This window comes from Salmo salar, chromosome 16 (assembly GCF_965601325.2).
Source record: "Salmo salar chromosome 16, fSalSal1, whole genome shotgun sequence".
In the NCBI taxonomy this organism is placed as follows: Eukaryota; Metazoa; Chordata; class Actinopteri; order Salmoniformes; family Salmonidae; genus Salmo; species Salmo salar.
Genome location: NC_138306.1, coordinates 49,244,480 through 49,265,737, shown reverse-complemented (window position 1 = coordinate 49,265,737; position 21,258 = coordinate 49,244,480). Strand labels below are relative to the sequence as shown.

Genomic DNA, 21,258 nt, shown 5'->3' with positions numbered 1-21,258 from the left:
CACACATTTCTACAATCATCACAAGTCCTACACTAGCCCAGCTGGCATCATGCCTACAAAACCACAGGTGAAGAGAAGAACCACCAATCATAAAACGACTTGTTGTAGCCAAAGCCTTCTGTTTCACTTAATCTATTAAGTCATTTGTTATTTTGTAATTAGTCTCGCACTGCCAGACAGAACGGCTTCGTTTGGCAGCCATGCTAGTTTTGCAGAGATACATTGTAGACATGACCATCGCTCATATTAAATACTATGTGACTAAACTTGTAAGTGAGGCAGGCAACAACACTACAGCAGCTCGGTCAGAGCATTACAATCCATATCCACAAGAAGTGTTTAGGCTTTTTTGTTAAAAGGTGAATGACGCTAATGTTATGTAACTCATTCTACGCAGTATTAGACCACTTGACTTTGAACCAGAGAAATGAACGAACAAAGAAATAAAAAGTTGAAAATCGGAACAAGTGAGAAACTTCAAAGATTTGATACTTTACGTGGTAAGTGTAGTCTTACAGAATTAGGAATTCATAGGATCTCTGTGTGTAGCTTGTTGTAACTTCATACTTGAAGGCTTCAATGCAAAAGCTTCATTTACCTGGCCTAATCTTTTGCTGCTAAATTTGATTGATTGGCTGCATAGGCTAGTCATACTCTTAAGGAGCCAATCGTTACTCCTTATGTTATTTTCAGAGGTGAATCGATTCTCAATTTCAATACGGTTGTAGAAACATAAAGCCCTTTACTTTCATATCACATCAAAACATACACGGAGTCAAACATGTTGTTTCCATATGTTTGATACCAATTCCATGAATGACATTCCAGCATTACAATGATCCCGTCCTCCTATAGCTCCCCCCACCAGCCTCGACCGCTGTAAACTGTTTTCATCGGCATTATCACCATTGCAGCCAACAGTATTTTTCAGTGACAACAGTGTTCGGAGGATGCGAGTTAACACAGGTGGTCCCTCTCGCTTCCGTCTGTCATCCGTAAACACGTGCTATAGCATGGAGATATGTCTGTGTGGGAACACTAATGTGTATCAATTTAACCTTATTGGTCTTTTTTTATTATTATTTATCGCTGATATGAAAGATAAGGTCCTTATGCTTCCAAAACCGTACCGCAAGTGATGTGTTAATCTTAATGTTCAGACCTAAGTGTCAGGGCTCTTAACAAAACTCCCCTGTACAGAAGACGCCTTGGTCCAATGACTCTTATGTTTAACGTAATGGAACTGAGAGTCAAGATCAAGGGTTAGGCTAGTCACTAATCATATGCCATGTTGTATTGGAGAGCATCAAAACTGTGATGTATCATGTATAAATTGTGAATGACTGATCTACAAATAATAATGAGTTGTTATTTATGATGCAAGGTGATTTGTATATCAATCATTCGGCAGTCGCCTGCACTGTCGGCTTCAATGTCGAACAAGTCCACATAAGCTAATATACAGTGGGGCAAAAAAGTATTTAGTCAGCCACCAATTGTGCAAGTTCTCCCACTTAAAAAGATGAGAGAGGCCTGTAATTTTCATCATAGGTACACGTCAACTATGACAGACAAAATGAGGGAATAAAATCCAGAAAATCACATTGTAGGATTTTTAATGAATTTATTTGCAAATTATGGTGGAAAATAAGTATTTGGTCACCTACAAACAAGCAAGATTTCTGGCTCTCACAGACCTGTAACTTCTTCTTTAAGAGGCTCCTCTGTCCTCCACTTGTTACCTGTATTAATGGCACCTGTTTGAACTTGTTATCAGTATAAAAGACACCTGTCCACAACCTCAAACAGTCACACTCCAAACTCCACTATGGCCAAGACCAAAGAGCTGTCAAAGGACACTAGAAACAAAATTGTAGACCTGCACCAGGCTGGGAAGACTGAATCTGCAATAGGTAAGCAGCTTGGTTTGAAGAAATCAACTGTGGGAGCAATTATTAGGAAATGGAAGACATACAAGACCACTGATAATCTCCCTCGATCTGGGGCTCCACGCAAGATCTCACCCCGTGGGGTCAAAATGATCACAAGAACGGTGAGCAAAAATCCCAGAACCACACGGGGGGACCTAGTGAATGACCTGCAGAGAGCTGGGACCAAAGTAACAAAGCCTACCATCAGTAACACACTACGCCGCCAGGGACTCAAATCCTGCAGTGCCAGACGTGTCCCCCTGCTTAAGCCAGTACATGTCCAGGCCCATCTGAAGTTTGCTAGAGAGCATTTGGATGATCCAGAAGAGGATTGGGAGAATGTCATATGGTTAGATGAAACCAAAATATACATTTATGGTAAAAACTCAACTCGTCATGTTTGGAGGACAAAGAATGCTGAGTTGCATCCAAAGAACACCATACCTACTGTGAAGCATGGGGGTGGAAACATCATGCTTTGGGGCTGTTTTTCTGCAAAGGGACCAGGACGACTGATCGGTGTAAAGGAAAGAATGAATGGGTCCATGTATCGTGAGAGTTTGAGTGAAAACCTCCTTCCATCAGCAAGGGCATTGAAGATGAAACGTGGCTGGGTCTTTCAGCATTACAATGATCCCAAACACACCGCCCGGGCAACGAAGGAGTGGCTTCGTAAGAAGCATTTCAAGGTCCTGGAGTGGCCTAGCCAGTCTCCAGATCTTAACCCCATAGAAAATCTTTGGTGGGAGTTGAAAGTCCGTGTTGCCCAGCGACAGCCCCAAAACATCACTGCTCTAGAGGAGATCTGCATGGAGGAATGGGCCAAAATACCGGCAACAGTGTGTGAAAACCTTGTGAAGACTTACAGAAAACGTTTGACCTGTGTCATTGCCAACAAAGGGTATATAACAAAGTATTGAGATAAACTTTTGTTATTGACCAAATACTTATTTTCCACCATAATTTGCAAATAAATTCATTAAAAATCCTACAATGTGATTTTCTGGATTTTTTTTCTCATTTTGTGTGTCATAGTTGAAGTGTACCTGTGATGAAAATTACAGGCCTCTCTCATCTTTTGAAGTGGGAGAACTTGCACAATTGGTGGCTGACTAAATACTTTTTTGCCCCACTGTATGTGCGTCATATAATGTACACCCTAAGAACTCAAATCTGATTTTCTTTCTATATCCAATCTTTTTTTCTGACTGTCCACTCTGTTTTACATGTGACCCATATCAGTTTTGCGTATATATTCTGGTAGGCCGTCAATGTATATAATACTTTGTTCTTAACTGACTTGCCTAGTTAAATCAAATGAAAAGAAGTAGCACACAGATGCAGTGCTCATTTCCTGTCACTGTTCAATTAAATTGTAGGGTGGTTGTCATGGTAACGGCAGGTCATGTGCAAAAAAAACGAAACAAAAAAACAACACTTCAGAGTAAAAAATAGCATCCAGACAGAGGTTACATATGTAGGATAGTGGTTTAAATCAGAAGTCAAAAGATCAGATTCCTTGTGTTTTTTGTTGTTGCTGTTTACACATTAGCGATGAGATCAGATAGGTATCAGATATGCAAATAATTTGGAAACAAGTTCTGAATTGAGCTGCCTGTCTAAACACAGCCATGTTTGTTTTTCATTTAGGTAAGCAGGTGCAACCTGGAGAGTTTTGGGATCTAGTTGTGTTAACTGCTGTGGATGAGACCAGAGAGAAGCATATGAGCTTCAGAGCTCAGAGAAACTTGAGAGGAAAGAGATCCCACTTGGCATTCCTTATCACGTGTTCTCAGATCCACCTGGAGCCAAAATAGGTGAGGATAACCTATATTATTGTTCTGTTTCTGATTTCATGATTCCGATATTAAGTGTCTCAGAGTAATATTGTGCTGCTCTAGGATCAGAATTTGAATCAGAATCACCTTTATTCATCAAGAACATTTACACATACCCAGAATTTCACTTTGTTAAGTGGCTCTGCCAGCGGTAGACAAACATATACAGACAGAATATATACAGAGGAATTTACACACAACCTCCATTCAGTATACACAATATAGGTACAATAAACATAAAACAATTACACATGATAGAAGAGTATAGGTGCATTTACACATTTTCCCGTTTGGATTTTTAGATCACATTGAATAAGATTACATGGACAAGGAGGACCTGATCCTAGATCAGCACTCCTACTCTGAGACACTTGATACATACAGCCCCTGATTTTGTTGAAGCATTTCACTTTGACTGAATTGAACTTCTCTCTCAGGAAATGGAGGCACGACACGGCATTCCCTACAACAGCTGGAAGACATCTATTCATCTACACTTTAGTCATGATTTACTGTGTGAATGTAACATTTTCAAACCGTTTAGTAGTTGGGAATTATGTAAAAGTGATGTAAATGTAAGATAGGCCTATATTATTGAAAATGGTATGCAAGAACTACTGTATGTCTACTGTAAGACACTTTGGATAAAAATGTCTGCTAAATGGCATGATTGTTGTTGACTGTTTTCAAATTGCTCTGATTTTCCTAGGGAGATTCAGCCAGTGTTTGCCCAATGCCAGTGCCCTGGGGAAATCTTCACCCCCATGCCCCTGGGAGATCCTCTGTACCAGATGCTGGAGCTCAAACTGGCCGTGTTTGTCAATTTCCCCTCACACATGAAACCGGATGTGCTGGTGACCAGTGTGGATTGTATAGAGCTCTACAGCATAGCAGAGGAGAAGAGTATCAGGTTTGACAGGTCTGGTTGACAGGTCTGGGTTCACTGCTCTAGCCCATCCCTCCCCCATCTCCATTGGAACCACACACCAGCAGGAGAAGTTTGGATTGGCCGACATGGAATACAGGACCTGCCTCCATTTCCTGCAGTAACCTAGTGTCAAGAAGATGCATGACAACGGTGTTGTGTGTAAGATCGAGGATAGCTTTGTGTCTGTCGAGTGATGTAGAGTATATCTACACAGACACTACATATGTGGACTACCAGACTACGATGTCTTAACTTAGTCTGTTCAGAGAGGCGAGTCCTTTGGGCTGCGAGATAGATGCCTATTGGGACTTCCTAAAGGCCCTGGGTCCCCAAGCCATGGTGGCGTACACCAACAACACGGCCAATGTCACCAAGTAGCAGAGCAGCCTGGTAGAAATGCGTCAGAAGATGTTCCACCGCCTCAAGGGAACCCCGCTCAACGTGGTGGCCCTCAACCACTCCAAGTTCTACCACATGGGCACCACCACCGAGTACCTCTTCTACCTCAGCGAGGACCCGTGCCTGAGGGGCGAGCTGGGCCTATACAAGGTGCTAGGTTGCAGCCAAAACTTCAGCTTTAAGGTCTGCTGTGAGATGCTCAGTAACTTGAAGCCCGGTTCCTCTTTAACTCCAGGCTCTGTGCTACAGTACTGTAGGCTCGAGGCCGCCGCCCACGTGGGCGGGCGGACCATCCTATTGGGTAGACGCAGGCCTGAAGGTGCCCGATAGAACCTTCATGCACTCCTCTGCGTGAACCGCCAGGGCCAAACAGGTGTCGTCGCCTTCGGCATCGAGGACAACCTCAAAAAGCCTGTGGGGGCCCCTGCAAATATGGAGGGGTTGAACCTGTTCGGGGCAAGTTTGGTGGAGTGCCTGGCAAAGTGGGGCCTGAGCCCCTGGAGCCTGAGGTTCTCTGGAGACGCATCGAGTTGTAGTCTGTGGAATGCCTGTCTTTTCCCTGTGTGCCCGGATATATTTGACTCGTTCTCCCTGACTCTGGAGACGTTGCAGGCACTGCAGCCAGGCGTATCCACTGTCCCACTGCCTCTTGGCACCAAGCTGATGTCTCTACAGGAGGCCCTGCAATCTAAACACCTGGAGAAGATGCTCAAGTACAGGAAGAGACTCATGGAGGACGTGGAGAAGAAGAAAGGGAGCTGACTCTGAACTATAGTGATAACTACGCTAATATTGCTTGTAATACCGTTGTTCCTTTGTAATAATGATAGGAATGATTGTGTGTTAAATTGAACTGAAATAGGGATACAATGTGGTGGGTTCACGTTAATGATTAACAGGTGCAAAGGTTGGATCGGCTGTTTTGATATTTAAGATTTACATTTTGGGGGGTATTTAAAAATGTGTCTATGGGGAAATTATATGGCAATGACAATCTATTTTGTAACAATGACTGAAAATAATTGAAAAAAAGATTTCAAAGTTGTGTGTCTCTTCATTGTTCTAAGCTAGTATGAGGCATCATAGCCATCAGTTCTGATTCTATTTCTATTGACATTCCACTGGTGCTCTGCTCTATTTTTAAACACAAGTGTAAGGGACGGCTCTTGACATCCTATGCAGAGTTCTACAGCTGCACCATCGAGAGCATCCTGACCGGTTGCATCACCGCCTGGTATGGCAACTGCTCGGCATCTCGGCGCTACAGAGGGTAGTGCGTACGGACCAGTACATCACTGGGGCCAAGATTCCTGCCATCCAGGACCTATGTACTAGGCGGTGTCAGAGGAAAGACCAAAAAATAGTCCAAGACTCCAGTCACCCAAGTAATAGACTGTTCTCTCTGCTACCGGGCGGCAAGTAGTACCGGAGCACCAAGTCTAGGACCAAAAGGCTCCTTAACAGCTTCTACCCCCAAGTCATAAGACAGCTGAACAATTAATCAAATGGCCACCCAGACTATTTACATTTGTTTTTACACTGCTGCTACTCACTGTTAATTATATACATTTTAGTCATTTAGCAGACACTCTTATGCAGAGTACAGTAGTGAATGCATACATTTCATACATTTTGTTTTCCAAACTGGTCCCCCGTGGGAATTGAACCCACAACCCTGGCATTGCAAACACCATGCTCTACCAACTGAGCCACACGGGACCATAATCACTGCAAGGTACAGGAGTATTCTTCTGTGGTCAAGCTGTCAGCATTTAAACACTAAGACAGTTTCCTTGCAATTCTGACTAAATTATTTCGTTTTCAGGCCATCAAGCAGTTCAAACACCTTCAAAAATAATTGAAAACTGACCGATGGCTTGTGCAAGACAATGTAAGGTAATGGCCACCTGCTGTTTGAAAAGAGCAACACACACACAGATCAGTTGTCATAGTGGTCAGGCATTCCTCTCAGAGATGTATTTATTTTTAGCCCTCTGCCATGATCCCTGTTTATCTGGTCCTGCTCTATTGTGACTGAGATAGGGATAGTGTTACTGCTTCACTCCTCTGTTCCACCAAACTATACAACGTAGACAGGAATAAAAAAAAAAGAGGTTCAATGGGAAATTATAAATCAAGACCAACTCAGACATGTACAGGTAATGGATTGTTCTCTTTCAGTGTTTTGTGCTGCCTAAGAGTATATGTCAGGGTCTAAATATGTACTATAGAATCCTATTAAGAAGCTTTGCTTTGAAAAACATATGTCCAATAGGGTGGTAGTACCTTTTGCTGCCATTTTCTTTTTTTTTACCTTAAATTCTTCCTTTGGTAATTAAACTAGGATATAGAGAACTTACATTATTTAACATTGGAAAATACAAGTGACTGGAAATGCATTCTATAGATGTACTAAATCCCTTTCAGTGTGTAACCTATGGAAAGTGTTTCAGCTTTTTAAAATGAAAGTACCTCAGTCACAATCAGGCTAATAGCTCACAAAACGATGCTATGTCTATGCTAACACTGGGCTAACTCCCTTTCTGAAGATGAGTGGAAGAAGAAGGTGAGCGAGTCATACTCTGTGATCATCGAGAGGCTGGAGGATGACCTACGCATCAAAGACAGCGAGCTGATAGACCTCAAACAGGTCTTCAGGTAACAGAGGCCCTCTGTGATAAAAGCGATACATTTATTCTCTATTCAGTCTTTCACATGTCATGTTATAACATCATAACATGACAAACATTTTATGATAATGACTTCAGGTAACATTAGCTCTCTGTGGTTAAAGTGATGCATTCATCCCTATTCAGTCGTTCACATGTCATGATATAACATCTCAGAAATGTTATGATAGTGACTCATGCCCAGTCTCCATATACATGTCATAGTTCTAGACAATGTCCAAATGTCTTCTGGGTTGATTATTGCTGTTGGTATATGTTTTATTAAATGCATTATATGTTTTACATCAGTGTCCTAATTATGGTGTAAAGTACAGAGTAATAACTATTGTAATTACACATTTTTACACTCGACTTACATTTGTATTTGGATGGCTCAGCTCTGATGAAGCTTTCCAGAAAGTGAACTTGAATTACCGGACAGGGAGCGGACTGTCCCTGTTGCATCTCTGCTGTATGTGTGGCGGTATGTACGATTATTACTATTAATAACCTCTTACCAAAACATTACAGTGTTACATATGCTGCTGCACTCTTGGCTTGATGCCCATGAGCTCATTAGCTTTGATTGGGCTCCAGTGTTTTTTTTAGCCTGGTCCCAGATCTGTTTATGCTGTCTAACCAGCAATATAAACTGGGTGGTTCGAGCCCTGAATGCAGATCGGCTGAAAGCCGTTGTATATGAGACCGTATGCCACGGGTATGACAAAACATTTATTTTTACTGTTCTAATTCCGTTAGTAACCAGTTTATAATAGCAATAAGGCACCTCGAGGGTTTGTGGTATACCACACCCCCTCGGGCCTTATTTCTAAATATACAGTACCAGTCAAAGGTTTGAACACACCTACTCATTCAAGGATTTTTCTTTATTTTTACTATTTTCTACATTGAAGAATAATAGTGAAGACATCAAAACTATGAAATAACACATGGAATCATATAGTAACCGAAAAAGTGTTGTTCAAAGTAGCCACCCTTTGCCTTGATGACAGCTTTGCACACTCTTGGCATTCTCTCAACCAGCTTCACCTGGAATGCGTGTCCAACAGTCTTGAAGGAGTTCCCACATATGCTGAGCACTTGTCTGCTTTTCCTTCAATCTGCGGTCCGTCTCATCCCAAACCATCTCAATTGGGTTGAGGTCGGGTGATTGTAGAGGCCAGGTCATCTGATGCAGCACTCCATCACTCTCTTTCTTGGTCAAATAGCCCTTACACAGCCTGGAGTTGTGTTGGGTCATTGTCCTGTTGAAAAACAAATGATAGTCAACTAAACACAAACCAGACGATATGGCGTACTGCTGCAGAATGATGTGGTAGCCATGCTGGTTAAGTGTGTCTTGAATTCTAAATAAATCACTAACAGTCTCACCAGCTAAGCACCCCCACACCATCACACCTCCTCCATGCATCACGGTGGGAAACCCACATGCAGAGATCATCCGTTCACTTACCCTGCGTCTCAAAAAGACACGGCGGTTGGAACCAAAAATCTCAAATTTGGACTCATCAGACCAAAGGACAGATTTCCACTGTCTAATGTACATTGTTCGTGTTTCTTGGCACAAGCAAGTCTTTTCTTCTTGTTGGTGTCCTTTAGTACTGGTTTCTTTGCAGCAATTCGATCATGAAGGCCTGATTCATGCAGTCTCCTTTCCTGTGGCGGTACTCATGAGAGCCAGTTTCATCATAGAGCTTGATGGCTTTGCGACTGCACTTGGAAGAAACCTTCAAAGTTCTTGAAATTTTCCGCATTGCCTGACCTTCATGTCTTAAAGTAATGATGGACTGTTGTTTCTCTTTGCTTATTTGAGCTGTTCTTGACATAATATGGTCTTGGTCTTTACCAAATAGGGCTATCTTCTGTATACCACCCCTACCTTGTCACAACACAACTGATTGGCTCAAACACATTAAGAAGGAAAACAATTCCACAAATGAAATTTTAACAAGCCACACCTGTTAATTGAAATGCATTCCAGGTGACTACCTCATGAAGCTGGTTGAGAGTATGCCAAGAATGTGCAAAGCTGTCATCAAGGCAAAGGGTGGCTACTTTGAACAACACTTTTTTCGTTACCACATGATTCCATATGTGTTATTTCATAGTTTTGATGTCTTCACTGTTATTCTACAATGTAGAAAACATAAAAAATAAAGAAAAACCCTTGAATGAGTAGGTGTGTCCAAACTTTTGACTGGTACTGTAGATCTGGGAACAGAGACAATAGAGGATCTAGATAATTATTCTAACCTCTCTGAATTACAAACAAATTATGAGTGTAGGCCTACTATATTACGTATTGGATCACACAAAAATGTTACTTTTACATTACCATGTAGTTTATCAATAAAATGGTCTGACGGTGATGTAGACATACTCGGTATTTATATCACAAAATAAATAAATGATCTCACTCCAATACATTTTTATAGAAAGTTAGCAAAAATAGATAAGATCTTGCTACCATGGAAAGGAAAGTACCTGTCTATTTGTGGAAAAATCACCCTGATTAACTCTTTTGTCATATCTCAGTTTACCATTTTGCTTCTGGCCTTGCCTACACCTAGCGAACAGTTTTTTAAAAATTATTATAGAAAAAAATATACTATTTATTTGGAAAGGCAAGCCAGGTAAAATTAAACGGGCCTATTTATATAATGAAGATGAATTCGGAGGGCAGAAATGATGAAATATTAGAGCATTAGACCTCTCACTAAAGGCTTCAGTCATTCAAAAGTTATACTTTAGCAAATTAGTAAGAACGTCTCACCCTATGTTTAATAAAGGCCTTTTCACTTTATTCAGATTACAACCTCTCACTTTCAGTTATTTACAAAGGAAATCATCTCCCAAATATCGCTATTTTTAAATAATCCACCAGAAAAGACAGAACAAATAATATAACAAATATTGTGGTTAAACTCAAATATAACAATTGTTAAAAAAAAGCATTATTTTTAAGAAAAGGAAAAACATATATATATATATATATATATATACTGCTCAAAAAATAAAGGGAACACTTAAACAACACAATGTAACTCCAAGTCAATCACACTTCTGTGAATTCAAACTGTCCACTTAGGAAGCAACACTGATTGACAATACATTTCACATAATGTTGTGCAAATGGAATAGACAACAGGTGGAAATTATAGGCAATTAGCAAGACACCCCCAATAAAGGAGTGGTTCGGCAGGTGGTGACCACAGACCACTTCTCAGTTCCTATGCTTCCTGGCTGATGTTTTGGTCACTTTTGAATGCTGGCGGTGCTTTCACTCTAGTGGTAGCATGAGACGGAGTCTACAACCCACACAAGTGGCTCAGGTAGTGCAGCTCATCCAGGATGGCACATCAATGCGAGCTGTGGCAAGAAGGTTTTCTGTGTCTGTCAGCGTAGTGTTCAGAGCATGGAGGCGCTACCAGGAGACAGGCCAGTACATCAGGAGACGTGGAGGAGGCCGTAGGAGGGCAACAACCCAGCAGCAGGACCGCTACCTCCGCCTTTGTGCAAGGAGGAGCAGGGGAAGCACTGCCAGAGCCCTGCAAAATGACCTCCAGCAGGCCACAAATGTGCATGTGTCTGCTCAAACGGTCAGAAACAGACTCCATGAGGGTGGTATGAGGGCCCGACGTCCACAGGTGTGCAGGACGTCCACAACACCGTGCAGGACGTTTGGCATTTGCCAGAGAACACCAAGATTGGCAAATTCGCCACTGGCGCCCTGTGCTCTTCACAGATGAAAGCAGGTTCACACTGAGCACGTGACAGACGTGACAGAGTCTGGAGACGCCGTGGAGAACATTCTGCTGCCTGCAACATCCTCCAGCATGACCGGTTTGGCAGTGGGTCAGTCATGGTGTGGGGTGGCATTTCTTTGGGGGGCCGCACAGCCCTCCATGTGCTCGCCAGAGGTAGCCTGACTGCCATTAGGTACCGAGATGAGATCCTCAGACCCCTTGTGAGACCATATGCTGGTGCGGTTGGCCCTGGGTTCCTCCTAATGCAAGACAATGCTAGACCTCATGTAGCTGGAGTGTGTCAGCAGTTCCTGCAAGAGGAAGGCATTGATGCTATGGACTGGCCCGCCCGTTCCCAAGACCTGAATCCAATTGAGCACATCTGGGACATCATGTCTCGCTCCATCCACCAACGCCACGTTGCACCACAGACTGTCCAGGAGTTGGCGGATGCTTTAGTCCAGGTCTGGGAGGAGATCCCTCAGGAGACCATCCGCCACCTCATCAGGAGCATGCCCAGGCATTGTAGGGAGGTCATACAGGCACGTGGAGGCCACACACATTACTGAGCCTCATTTTGACTTGTTTTAAGGACATTACATCAAAGTTGGTTCAACCTGTAGTGTGGTTTTCCACTTTAATTTTGAGTGTGACTCCAAATCCAGACCTCCATGGGTTGATAAATTGGATTTCCATTGATTATTTTTGTGTGATTTTGTTGTCAGCACATTCAACTAAGTAAAGAAAAAAGTATTTAATAAGATTATTTCTTTCATTCAGATCTAGGATGTGTTGTTTAAGTGTTCCCTTTATTTTTTTGAGCAGTATATATATATATATATATATATATAATATATATATATATATATATACATATATATCTTCGTAAATTATATCATAAATATGACTGGTGGAGTTATGTCATACATGCAGCTAAAAAAAACATGTCTGCTCTACCCAAAATTACAACCAACTAATTGCATCATTACCGCAGAAATGGAAGAGGAAAGTGGAAGGAGGAAAAAGTAGGGAACTTGTCTGTCGGCCCTGCATTAAAGACCAAAATTGGTTAAAGAAAATTGGTATGAATAAAAAAGTATTCCAGTTTCATTTAAGGATTAAAAAAAATTGACAGCCATACCATATAGATTGCAAAAATGTTGGTTAGAGATTTTTGACGTACCCGATTCCATGGCACATGGTTTATTTATTTATTTATGTATTCTTTTATTATATATTTATTATTATTTATTTCGATCCTGGGTTCCAAAAAGTTTATTTTCAATTTAAAATCTGTAGAAATAATGAGAATGGAAAAGTTAATAACTTTTGTGAAACATCACACCACAGTTGAAAAATATATGGCAAATTTAAATCCAATGTGGATGGTGTTAAGAGATTGATGGGAGGGATTGAATGGAGCTGAAGGTTGGGACTAATAACAACTAATTACAATAAGATAACTAATGTAAAACATACTGTGCCGTAAAACATATATACGTTAACAACTTTTTTTTAGAGCACAGTTTGAACGAATGGCAAATAGAAATCAAACCGGATGGACATCATAAATATATGGGAGCGTTGAAGGTAGAGGAAGGACAAAAGTAAAAACAAACAAAATAAAACAATTGTAAAATAGACTGTGTCCATAAAATGTATATAGTATGTATAAGCTGGAAATACAGGCCTAACCATTGTTGTTCACTATTTTGTGATCACTAGTGTACTACTCCCTTCACAGAACAGCGCAAACTGGCTCTAACCAGAATAGAAAGAGGAGTGGGAGGCCCCGGTGCACAACTGAGCAAGAGGACAAGTACATTAGTGTCTAGTTTGAGAAACAGATGCCTCACAAGTCCTCAACTGGCAGCTTCATTAAATAGTACCCACAAAACACCAGTCTCAATGTCAACAGTAAAGAGGCAACTCCAGGATGCTGGCCTTCTAGGCCTTCTTGCTGATAATTGGCCTCTGTACGTCTATGCAGATATTCCATTCAAAATCATCCGTTTCCAGTTACAATAGTAATTTACAACATTAACAATGTCTACGCTGTATTTTTGATCAATTTTATGTTATTTTATTGGACAAAAAATGAGCTTTTCTTTCAAAAACGAGAACATTTCTAAGTGACCCCAAACTTTTGAACGGTTTTGTCTATATATATACATTTTTTTTCTTCCCAAAAATATATGAGGGATTGGAAGTGATGCAGACAATTACATTGATAGAAGCCACAATCTATCTGAAATATTAAAGCTGATCTACCTCCTAAAAAAATGTAATATATATATTTTTTTAAATAAAAAATAACAATAAAAATTAAAACATAGACAATATACCACAGACAGATCTGATGTGAGGCTAGTATATTGTTTTCTCCAGGGAATAAAGTCCACATAAGGACTCTGATGCTGAAAGGCCTACGTCCATCCAGGCTTACCAGGAATGGGTTCACTGCTCTACACCTGGCTGTCTATAAGGTGAGAGAATGGTTAGACACCTGTTGCCTTCATACCTTCATCTGAAGACAGTGTCATTGATATAGTTATAAAGAGGTGTATGTTTCCATAGTGAGTAGGTTACTGTTTATGATGTGTGATTATATTGTGATTTGCTGATTGTTATAAGAATGTTTCTATCAATTGGCCTTTTATGTTAAATGAGATGGAGACATTCCATGGTTTTACCAGATGGAGGAGCGCAAGTCACATCCCAAAACACACATTGTTCTATGAACAGTGTGATATCTCCTGTTTTTCTCTCATACTAAGGACTAGAGAGAGTTCATCTAGTCCTGAGGCACACAGGATCAGTATTCCAGATTTGTCTATTTGAGGTCTCGGCTTAATCAAGATGCTGATGACTTGGGGTGAACGTCATCTGTATCTTCCCTGATTCCTTACCTCCTCAAAATGCCTGAAGAGAAGGTCAAACGGGAGGAAGCTTAGTTTCCCCAACGTGTTTAGAGAGGACACAAGGAATAAAGGAAATACAATTTAAATTTTCCTCAAGTGTGATGTTAAAGTGAAAACAAACCTATGTGATTGACAGAAGTTGTGTGTCCTCCCAGGACAATGCGGAGCTAGTGACGGCAATGCTCCATGGAGGGGCAGACATCCAGCAGGTTGGGTACGGTGCCCTCACCGCCCTGCATATTGCCACCATCGCTGGGCACCATGAGGTGGGCACGGCCCCTGTTCATACCAGTCTCAGACATTACCTCACATTCTGTACAGTACTATTCATATTTAGGAATAGTTCTGCTGGTGTCAGCAACAATGGGTGTTCCAACAAGAGATTTTGTGATATGATAATAATATGTCCTGTAATATAGCCTACATGTTGTCATTCTTAGGCAGTGGATATCCTTCTCCAGCATGGAGCCTATGTCAACGTCCAGGATGCTGTGTTCTTTACTCCTCTGCATATTGCTGCTTACTATGGCCATGACCAGGTAATTGTTTAAACATTGTGTCCTAATATAACAGTGTAGGTAGCTTCATCCAAGATATCCCTCTTTACCTTCTGCCAAGCAATGGATGTGTTGAAATCTGTTCATTCCCTTTTCTTGTTACCGGGGATGTAGGCTACGTCCCAAAATGGCATCCTTTTGCTTTCATAGTGCACTACTTTTGACCAGAGCCCTATGGGCTATAGGGAAAACAGTGTCATTTGGGACCTATCCCTACAATGTCTATTACAGTTATCCCCCAGGCCCAGTTCCCACTTCCCTGTCAAGTTTGTCTCAAGTGGGTCTCTCCAAGCTCTGCTCCCATCGCGTGACAAAAACAACGAGTTGCCTCTGCTCTGTTAGTAGAGGAACGCGCACTAATGCCCCAGACCAGAGCTAGGTCTCTCCAAAATACACTTGAGTATCTTACCCAGTTATTCTCTGATGATATAATTTTGCTTTTTTGTAGCTTTGACAAGTGTGTGTGTTTTCTATCCCAGTTCGCTCCTCTCGCTGTAGGTTTTACAGATGCTCACCAGCCCGTGGCTGCAAACCTTCTAATTTAGTGTACCCTGCATGCACAACCAATGAATTCCTAGTCTCCGGGCAGCGTTTGGAACTGACGATCTGCAGTCCATAAGGCTGAGTTCATCTCCCTACAATTTTGGGCCCTGACAGAAACATGGATTACACCAGAGAACACTGCTACTCCAGCTGCTCTCTTGTCCTCTGACTATGTGTTCTCTCATAGTCCAAGAGCATCTGGTCGTCGCGGTAGTGGCACAGAGCTACTAATTTCTCATAAGTGGAGATGTTCTCTTTTCCCCATATCTCACCTGTCTATCTCCTCACTTCAATTCAATGCTGTCACTGTCACTTGTCCAATCAAGTTTAACATTGTTGTCATATATCACCCACCAGGTGCTGTTGGAGAGTTCCTCAATGAGCTTGACACATTGATAAGCTAATTTCCCGACCATGGCTCACCACTCATCGTACTGGGTGACTTTAACCCCGCAACACCTGACTTCAATTCATTTCTTTCCCCCTCTTTCTTTCCACTCCTTTCCTCTTTTGATCTCAGCCTTTCCCAGTTCTCTCCCATTCACAAGACAGACAGACTAATCTCACTGCACCCCCCCTGCAGGTTTCTGGTCACTACTTTGTTTCCTATTCTCTCCCTCTCTCCTCCAACACTACCCACTCAGTCCCTATCCAGATGGTCATGCACTGCCTCAATCTTCATTCTCTCGCTCCCACTACTCTCTCCTCTTCTATCCTATCTTCTCTTCCTTCTCTCCTGCTAAATCCTTCTCCCGCCTGTCTCCTGACTCTGCCTCTTCGACCCTACTCTCCTCCCTTTCCTCCTCCTTTGACTCCCACTGTCCACTTTCCCCCCGACCGGCTCAACCTTCCCCTCCCACTCTGTGGCTGAGTGACTAACTGCGTGCTAACAGAACAGGGCTGCAGGCAGCTGATCAGAAATGGAGGAAAACTACATTTTTGGAGGACCTATCATCCACTCCCTTCACTCTACCTTCTCTTCCTCTGTATCCATGGCTAAAGACACTTTCTATCACTCTAAATTTCAAGCTTCTACCGACAACCCTGGGAAAATCATCTCCACTTTCTCCTCCCTCCTTAATCCTTTGATGACATCTGCTTGTCATTCCCTCAGCCTATTGAGTCCACTGGTCCCAATCAGAACTACCCTACACCTTGATCTCTTTCTTACCTCTCTCTCCAGATAAAATCCTGCGACTAGTGATGACTGGCCGCCCAAAAATCTGCCCGCTTCACCCCATCCCATCCTCCCTTCTCCAGACCATCTCTGGAGACCTTGTCACTTCCCTCATCAACTCATCCCTTTCCACTGGCTGTGTCCCCTCGGCCAGAGTTGCTCCCCTCCTCAAGAAACCAACAGTCGACTCATCTGATGTCAAAAGCTACAGACCAGTATCTCTTCTTTCTTATCTTTCCAAAACACTTGAGTGTGCTGTCTCTGACCAACTCTCTCGTTATCTCTCTCAGAACGATCTTCAAAACCCTAACCAGTCAGGCTTCAATGCGGCTCACTCAACTAAGACCACTCTCCTCTGTGTCACAGAGGCTCTCCGCTCTGCCATAGTTGACTTTCTCTCTTCTGTTCTCAACCTCCAGGTAGCCTTGCGGTTAAGAGTGTTGGGCCAGTAACCGAAAGGTCACTGGTTTGAATCCCAGAGCCAACAAGGCAGTTAACCCCCAACAACAACTGCTCCCTGTGCGCCGATGACGTGGACCTTCGATTCAGGCAGCCCGCCGCACCTCTCTGATTCAGAAGGGTTGGGTTAAAAGTGGAAGACACATTTCGGTTGAATACAGTCAGTTGCGTAACTGGCTTTCCCTTACCTTACCTATCCGCTGCCTTTGAGACCATGAACCATCAGATACTCTTCTACCACCCTCTCAGGGTTGGACAACCTCTGCACATTCCTGGATTGCATCCTTCCTGGCAGGTTGCTCCTATAAGGTGGTGTGGAGAGGGTCTGTGTCTTCACCACGTGATCTCACTAATGGTGTCCCCCACGGCTTGCTTCTAGGCCCTCTCCTCTTTTCTCTTTACAAATCACTCGGCTCTGTCACTCAGCTCGGATCTTCACATGGTCTCTCCTATCATTGCTATGTGGATGACACTCAACTACTCTTCTCCTTCCCCTGACACCCAGATGGCGACACATATCTCAGCTTGGATGCTGGCCCACCACCTCAAGCTCAACCTCGACAAAACGGAGCTGCGCTTCCTACCGGGGAAGGCCTGCCAGCTCCAAAACCTCTCCATCATGGTTGACCACTCCATGCTGTCCCGCAAATGTGACCCGTTTCAGGAAACTAGGCGTATGTTGCAAGTCATGGCTTCAGAAGGGAGCCATTTGAACTTTTTTTAATTTGTTTTTAACAAAATGTGTTTTTTTGGCAGAAATGCCTTCTGGAACATGTGAACTTTCATGTGCCTTAAAAACAAAGTGTTAATTTACGAGCCTTGTTGGCAAAGCCACATAAAAAGACAAAAACCTTCCCACTAGCCATGATTGGCTGCGATAATGTGTGGGCTGGACATGCCGAAAAAGGAGTTCGGATTGGTCTGCCATATAGAAGGCTTCTGTCTATTTGAGCTGGAGAGTCTGTGTTGGTAATCCTGTCAAATGCAGCTTTCGTGTAGTGAAGCTGCATAAGTGTCTCTCTCCACTTTCTGGAGGATCGAGTTTTGAAATCCGTGGAATTAGAGTATGATAGCTAAAGAGTGGGAGAAAACGCCTGTCTCCGGATTACATCTTCAAACTAAGGGCAACCATGGCATGACACCCGTGACAGGGAGACGCATCCATCATGCATGATGATGTATACGGGTAAGATAGTCTAGTGTTAGCTAGCTACCATTTCAGATATTACACGTTTCTAATTTTGACAGAAAGTGGTTTCATTTCAAGCTAAAGCTAGCTAACATTAGCTGGCTGGCTCCCTAGATAACGTAATGTGTATGACATTATTATTCGAATCCCAGAAATGTTTGCTTTGCTAGTTAGAGCCTAATGTTAGCTAGCTAACATTGAACCTGGTTGGTTAGTTCCCTGCAGATTCATGCAGGGTAGTAACGACATGATTTGACAATATGTTCATTGTTGTTTAACTAGCTAATGTTAGCTGGCTGACTCTTTAGCTAACGTTACATGACATGTGTCATCTTACACGTTGTTTACCTAGATAGGTTAATTGTTTACTTAGCTAGCTAGCTACACGTCTTAAGTTAAAGTGTACAACACCCGTTGAATATGGCCGGTGTCAGTAAACGTTGGCAAAAAAGCGTAAGGAAATTGTTGCCAGCAGAGCTGGTTAGGATGTTTTCATGTTATCCAGAGGTAAACAAGTCATCGGCCAGAGCATCAAGTGTGCGCTCTGAACGCTCTGACAGCGAAAGGAGATGGGTGGAGCTAAGCTTAAGAGGGTGTGAACGATGCTGAATGGGTGTAGACAAAGAGCTCTTCACTAGATACCAAAACATTCAAAAGCCATTTTCTAAAAAGTGAGTTTACAAGTTTATCAACTTTCAAAGCAGAATTACTTTTTGTTCCTCAAAATGAAGTGTATGATATACCATTTTGTAGCTCTGACTGTCTACTTGTATCCAATGTAAAAAACACCATTTCAAATTTTGCTACATAAGACCGAATCCAGGTTGTGAGTCACAAATAACCTCGGTGTGACCCTGGACAACACCCTGTCGTTCTCTGCAAACATCAAAGCAGTGACTCGCTCCTGCAGGTTCATGCTCTACAACATTCATAGAGTATGACTTTTCCTCACACAGGAAGTGGCGTAGGTCCTAATCCAGGAACTTTGCATTTCCCATCTAGACTACTGCAACTCTCTGTTGGCTGGGCTCCCCGCTTGTGCCATCACATCTCTGCAACTTATCCAGAATGCCGCAGCCCGCCACAATTGTGATGTGTTGTTGTCTCACCTAGCTATCTTAAGGTGAATGCACTAATTGTAAGTCATTCTGGATAAGAGTGTCTGCTAAATGTCTTAAATGTAAATCTCTCAGGTGGCAAAGCTGTTGTTGAAGTTTGGGGCGGATGTAAATGTGAGTGGGGAGGTGGGAGACAGACCGTTACACCTGGCAGCCGCCAAGGGCTTCCTCAGCGTCGTAAAACTTCTGCTGGCAGAGGGGAGCAAGACTGAAGGTGAGAGTTAGTGCAGTAGGTCTGGGAGCTACATGGTACATGCTTGAGTTTCACTGGGTCTGTAAACATGCTCTCAATACAATCCACGGTTCAGGTGATATACTGTTTATCTTGATGGGACGTGCGCTTGAGTGGGGAACATTAAGATGTAACTGCATAGTGGACCTGCTGTTCATTATGGTCTACCGGTACTTACCATCATGTTTATCTACAAGTCACACAACGACTCTGTGGATTTATTCATGGATTCAGCAAAGTGTTCAAAGTTGTAAATGGTTTTAGTAAGGAAATTACTACCTTATTTAAAATTGCCCAACCAGAAAACAACTCAGTCCTTCTTCCTCCACAGTGAATGCTCAGGACAATGAGGACCACGTCCCGCTCCACTTCTGTGCCCGTTTCGGCCACCATGAAGTGGTCCACTTCCTGTTGCAGGGCAACTTTGAGCTACAGCCTCACTCTGTCAACATCTACGGAGACACCCCTCTCCACCTGTGAGTTAACTAATGATACAGTACATCATAATGATAAGAACATCTGGGGTGAAACCATTTAGAGTACAACACGGGGGAAATAGACAGAGAATGATTTCACTGGCTCATGTCAGTACCCTCTGAGGAGTTCAGCAGCAGATTGAAATCTACTGGGGCTGTATGTATCAAGTGTCTCAGAGTTGGAGTGCTGATCTACAATCTGCTCCCGCCATCTATGTAACCGTTATTCATTGTGATCTAAACTCACAACTGATCCTAAATCAGTGCTCCTACTCTGAGACACTTGATCACTAAGGGATTTACATGATCCACACACACCAACACAGTCATGAAGAAGGCACGACAATGCCTCTTCACCCCCAGGAGGCAGAAAAATGTTAGCATGGGCCCGCAGATAAGACTTCTAAATAGATGAGTCCACAAAATAGCTACCCTGACTATCGGCATTGACCCTCTTTTGCAGTAACTCTTTTGACTCATCACATACGTACGCTGCTGCTACTGTTAATGATCTATCTTGTTGCTTAGTCACTTTACCCCTACCCATATCTACCTCATACCCCTACCCATATTTACCTCATACCCCTACCCATATCTACCTCATACCCCTGCCCATATCTACCTCATACCCATGCATATATCTACCTCATACCCCTGCCCATATCTACCTCATACCCATATCTACCTCATACCCCTGCCCATATCTACCTCATACCCCTACCCATATCTACCTCATACCCCTACCCATATCTACCTCATACCCCTGCCCATATCTACCTCATACCCCTGCCCATATCTACCTCATACCCCTACCCATCTCTACCTCATACCCCTACCCATATCTACCTCATATCCCTGCACATATCTACCTCATACCCATGCACATATCTACCTCATACTCATGCCCATATCTACATCATACCCATGCCCATATCTACCTCATACCCATGCCCATATCTACCTCATACCCATGCCCATATCTACCTCATACCCCTGTCCAATTCTACCTCATACCCCTGCCCATATCTACCTCATACCCCTACCCATATCTACC

The 21,258-nt window shown here is 42.7% G+C and overlaps 1 protein-coding gene and 1 pseudogene across 1 annotated transcript in view; both read left to right on the top strand.

Annotated features, from left to right (window-relative positions):
• The first annotated feature begins 427 nt into the window (after positions 1 to 427).
• LOC106574017 (fucose-1-phosphate guanylyltransferase-like) lies at positions 428 to 6,050 on the top strand (annotated as a pseudogene).
• Positions 6,051 to 7,134: 1,084 nt separating this feature from the next.
• Positions 7,135 to 21,258, top strand: part of tnni3k (TNNI3 interacting kinase) — a 53,458-nt gene continuing 39,334 nt past the window's right edge. The window contains exons 1-8 of the mRNA XM_014149515.3: positions 7,135 to 7,255; positions 7,646 to 7,754; positions 8,164 to 8,249; positions 13,921 to 14,018; positions 14,609 to 14,719; positions 14,894 to 14,992; positions 19,572 to 19,710; positions 20,060 to 20,204. Coding sequence (XP_014004990.1) covers positions 7,216 to 7,255; positions 7,646 to 7,754; positions 8,164 to 8,249; positions 13,921 to 14,018; positions 14,609 to 14,719; positions 14,894 to 14,992; positions 19,572 to 19,710; positions 20,060 to 20,204 — 827 coding nt within the window. The 5' untranslated portion in view covers positions 7,135 to 7,215. The remainder of the gene's footprint in view (positions 7,256 to 7,645; positions 7,755 to 8,163; positions 8,250 to 13,920; positions 14,019 to 14,608; positions 14,720 to 14,893; positions 14,993 to 19,571; positions 19,711 to 20,059; positions 20,205 to 21,258) is intronic.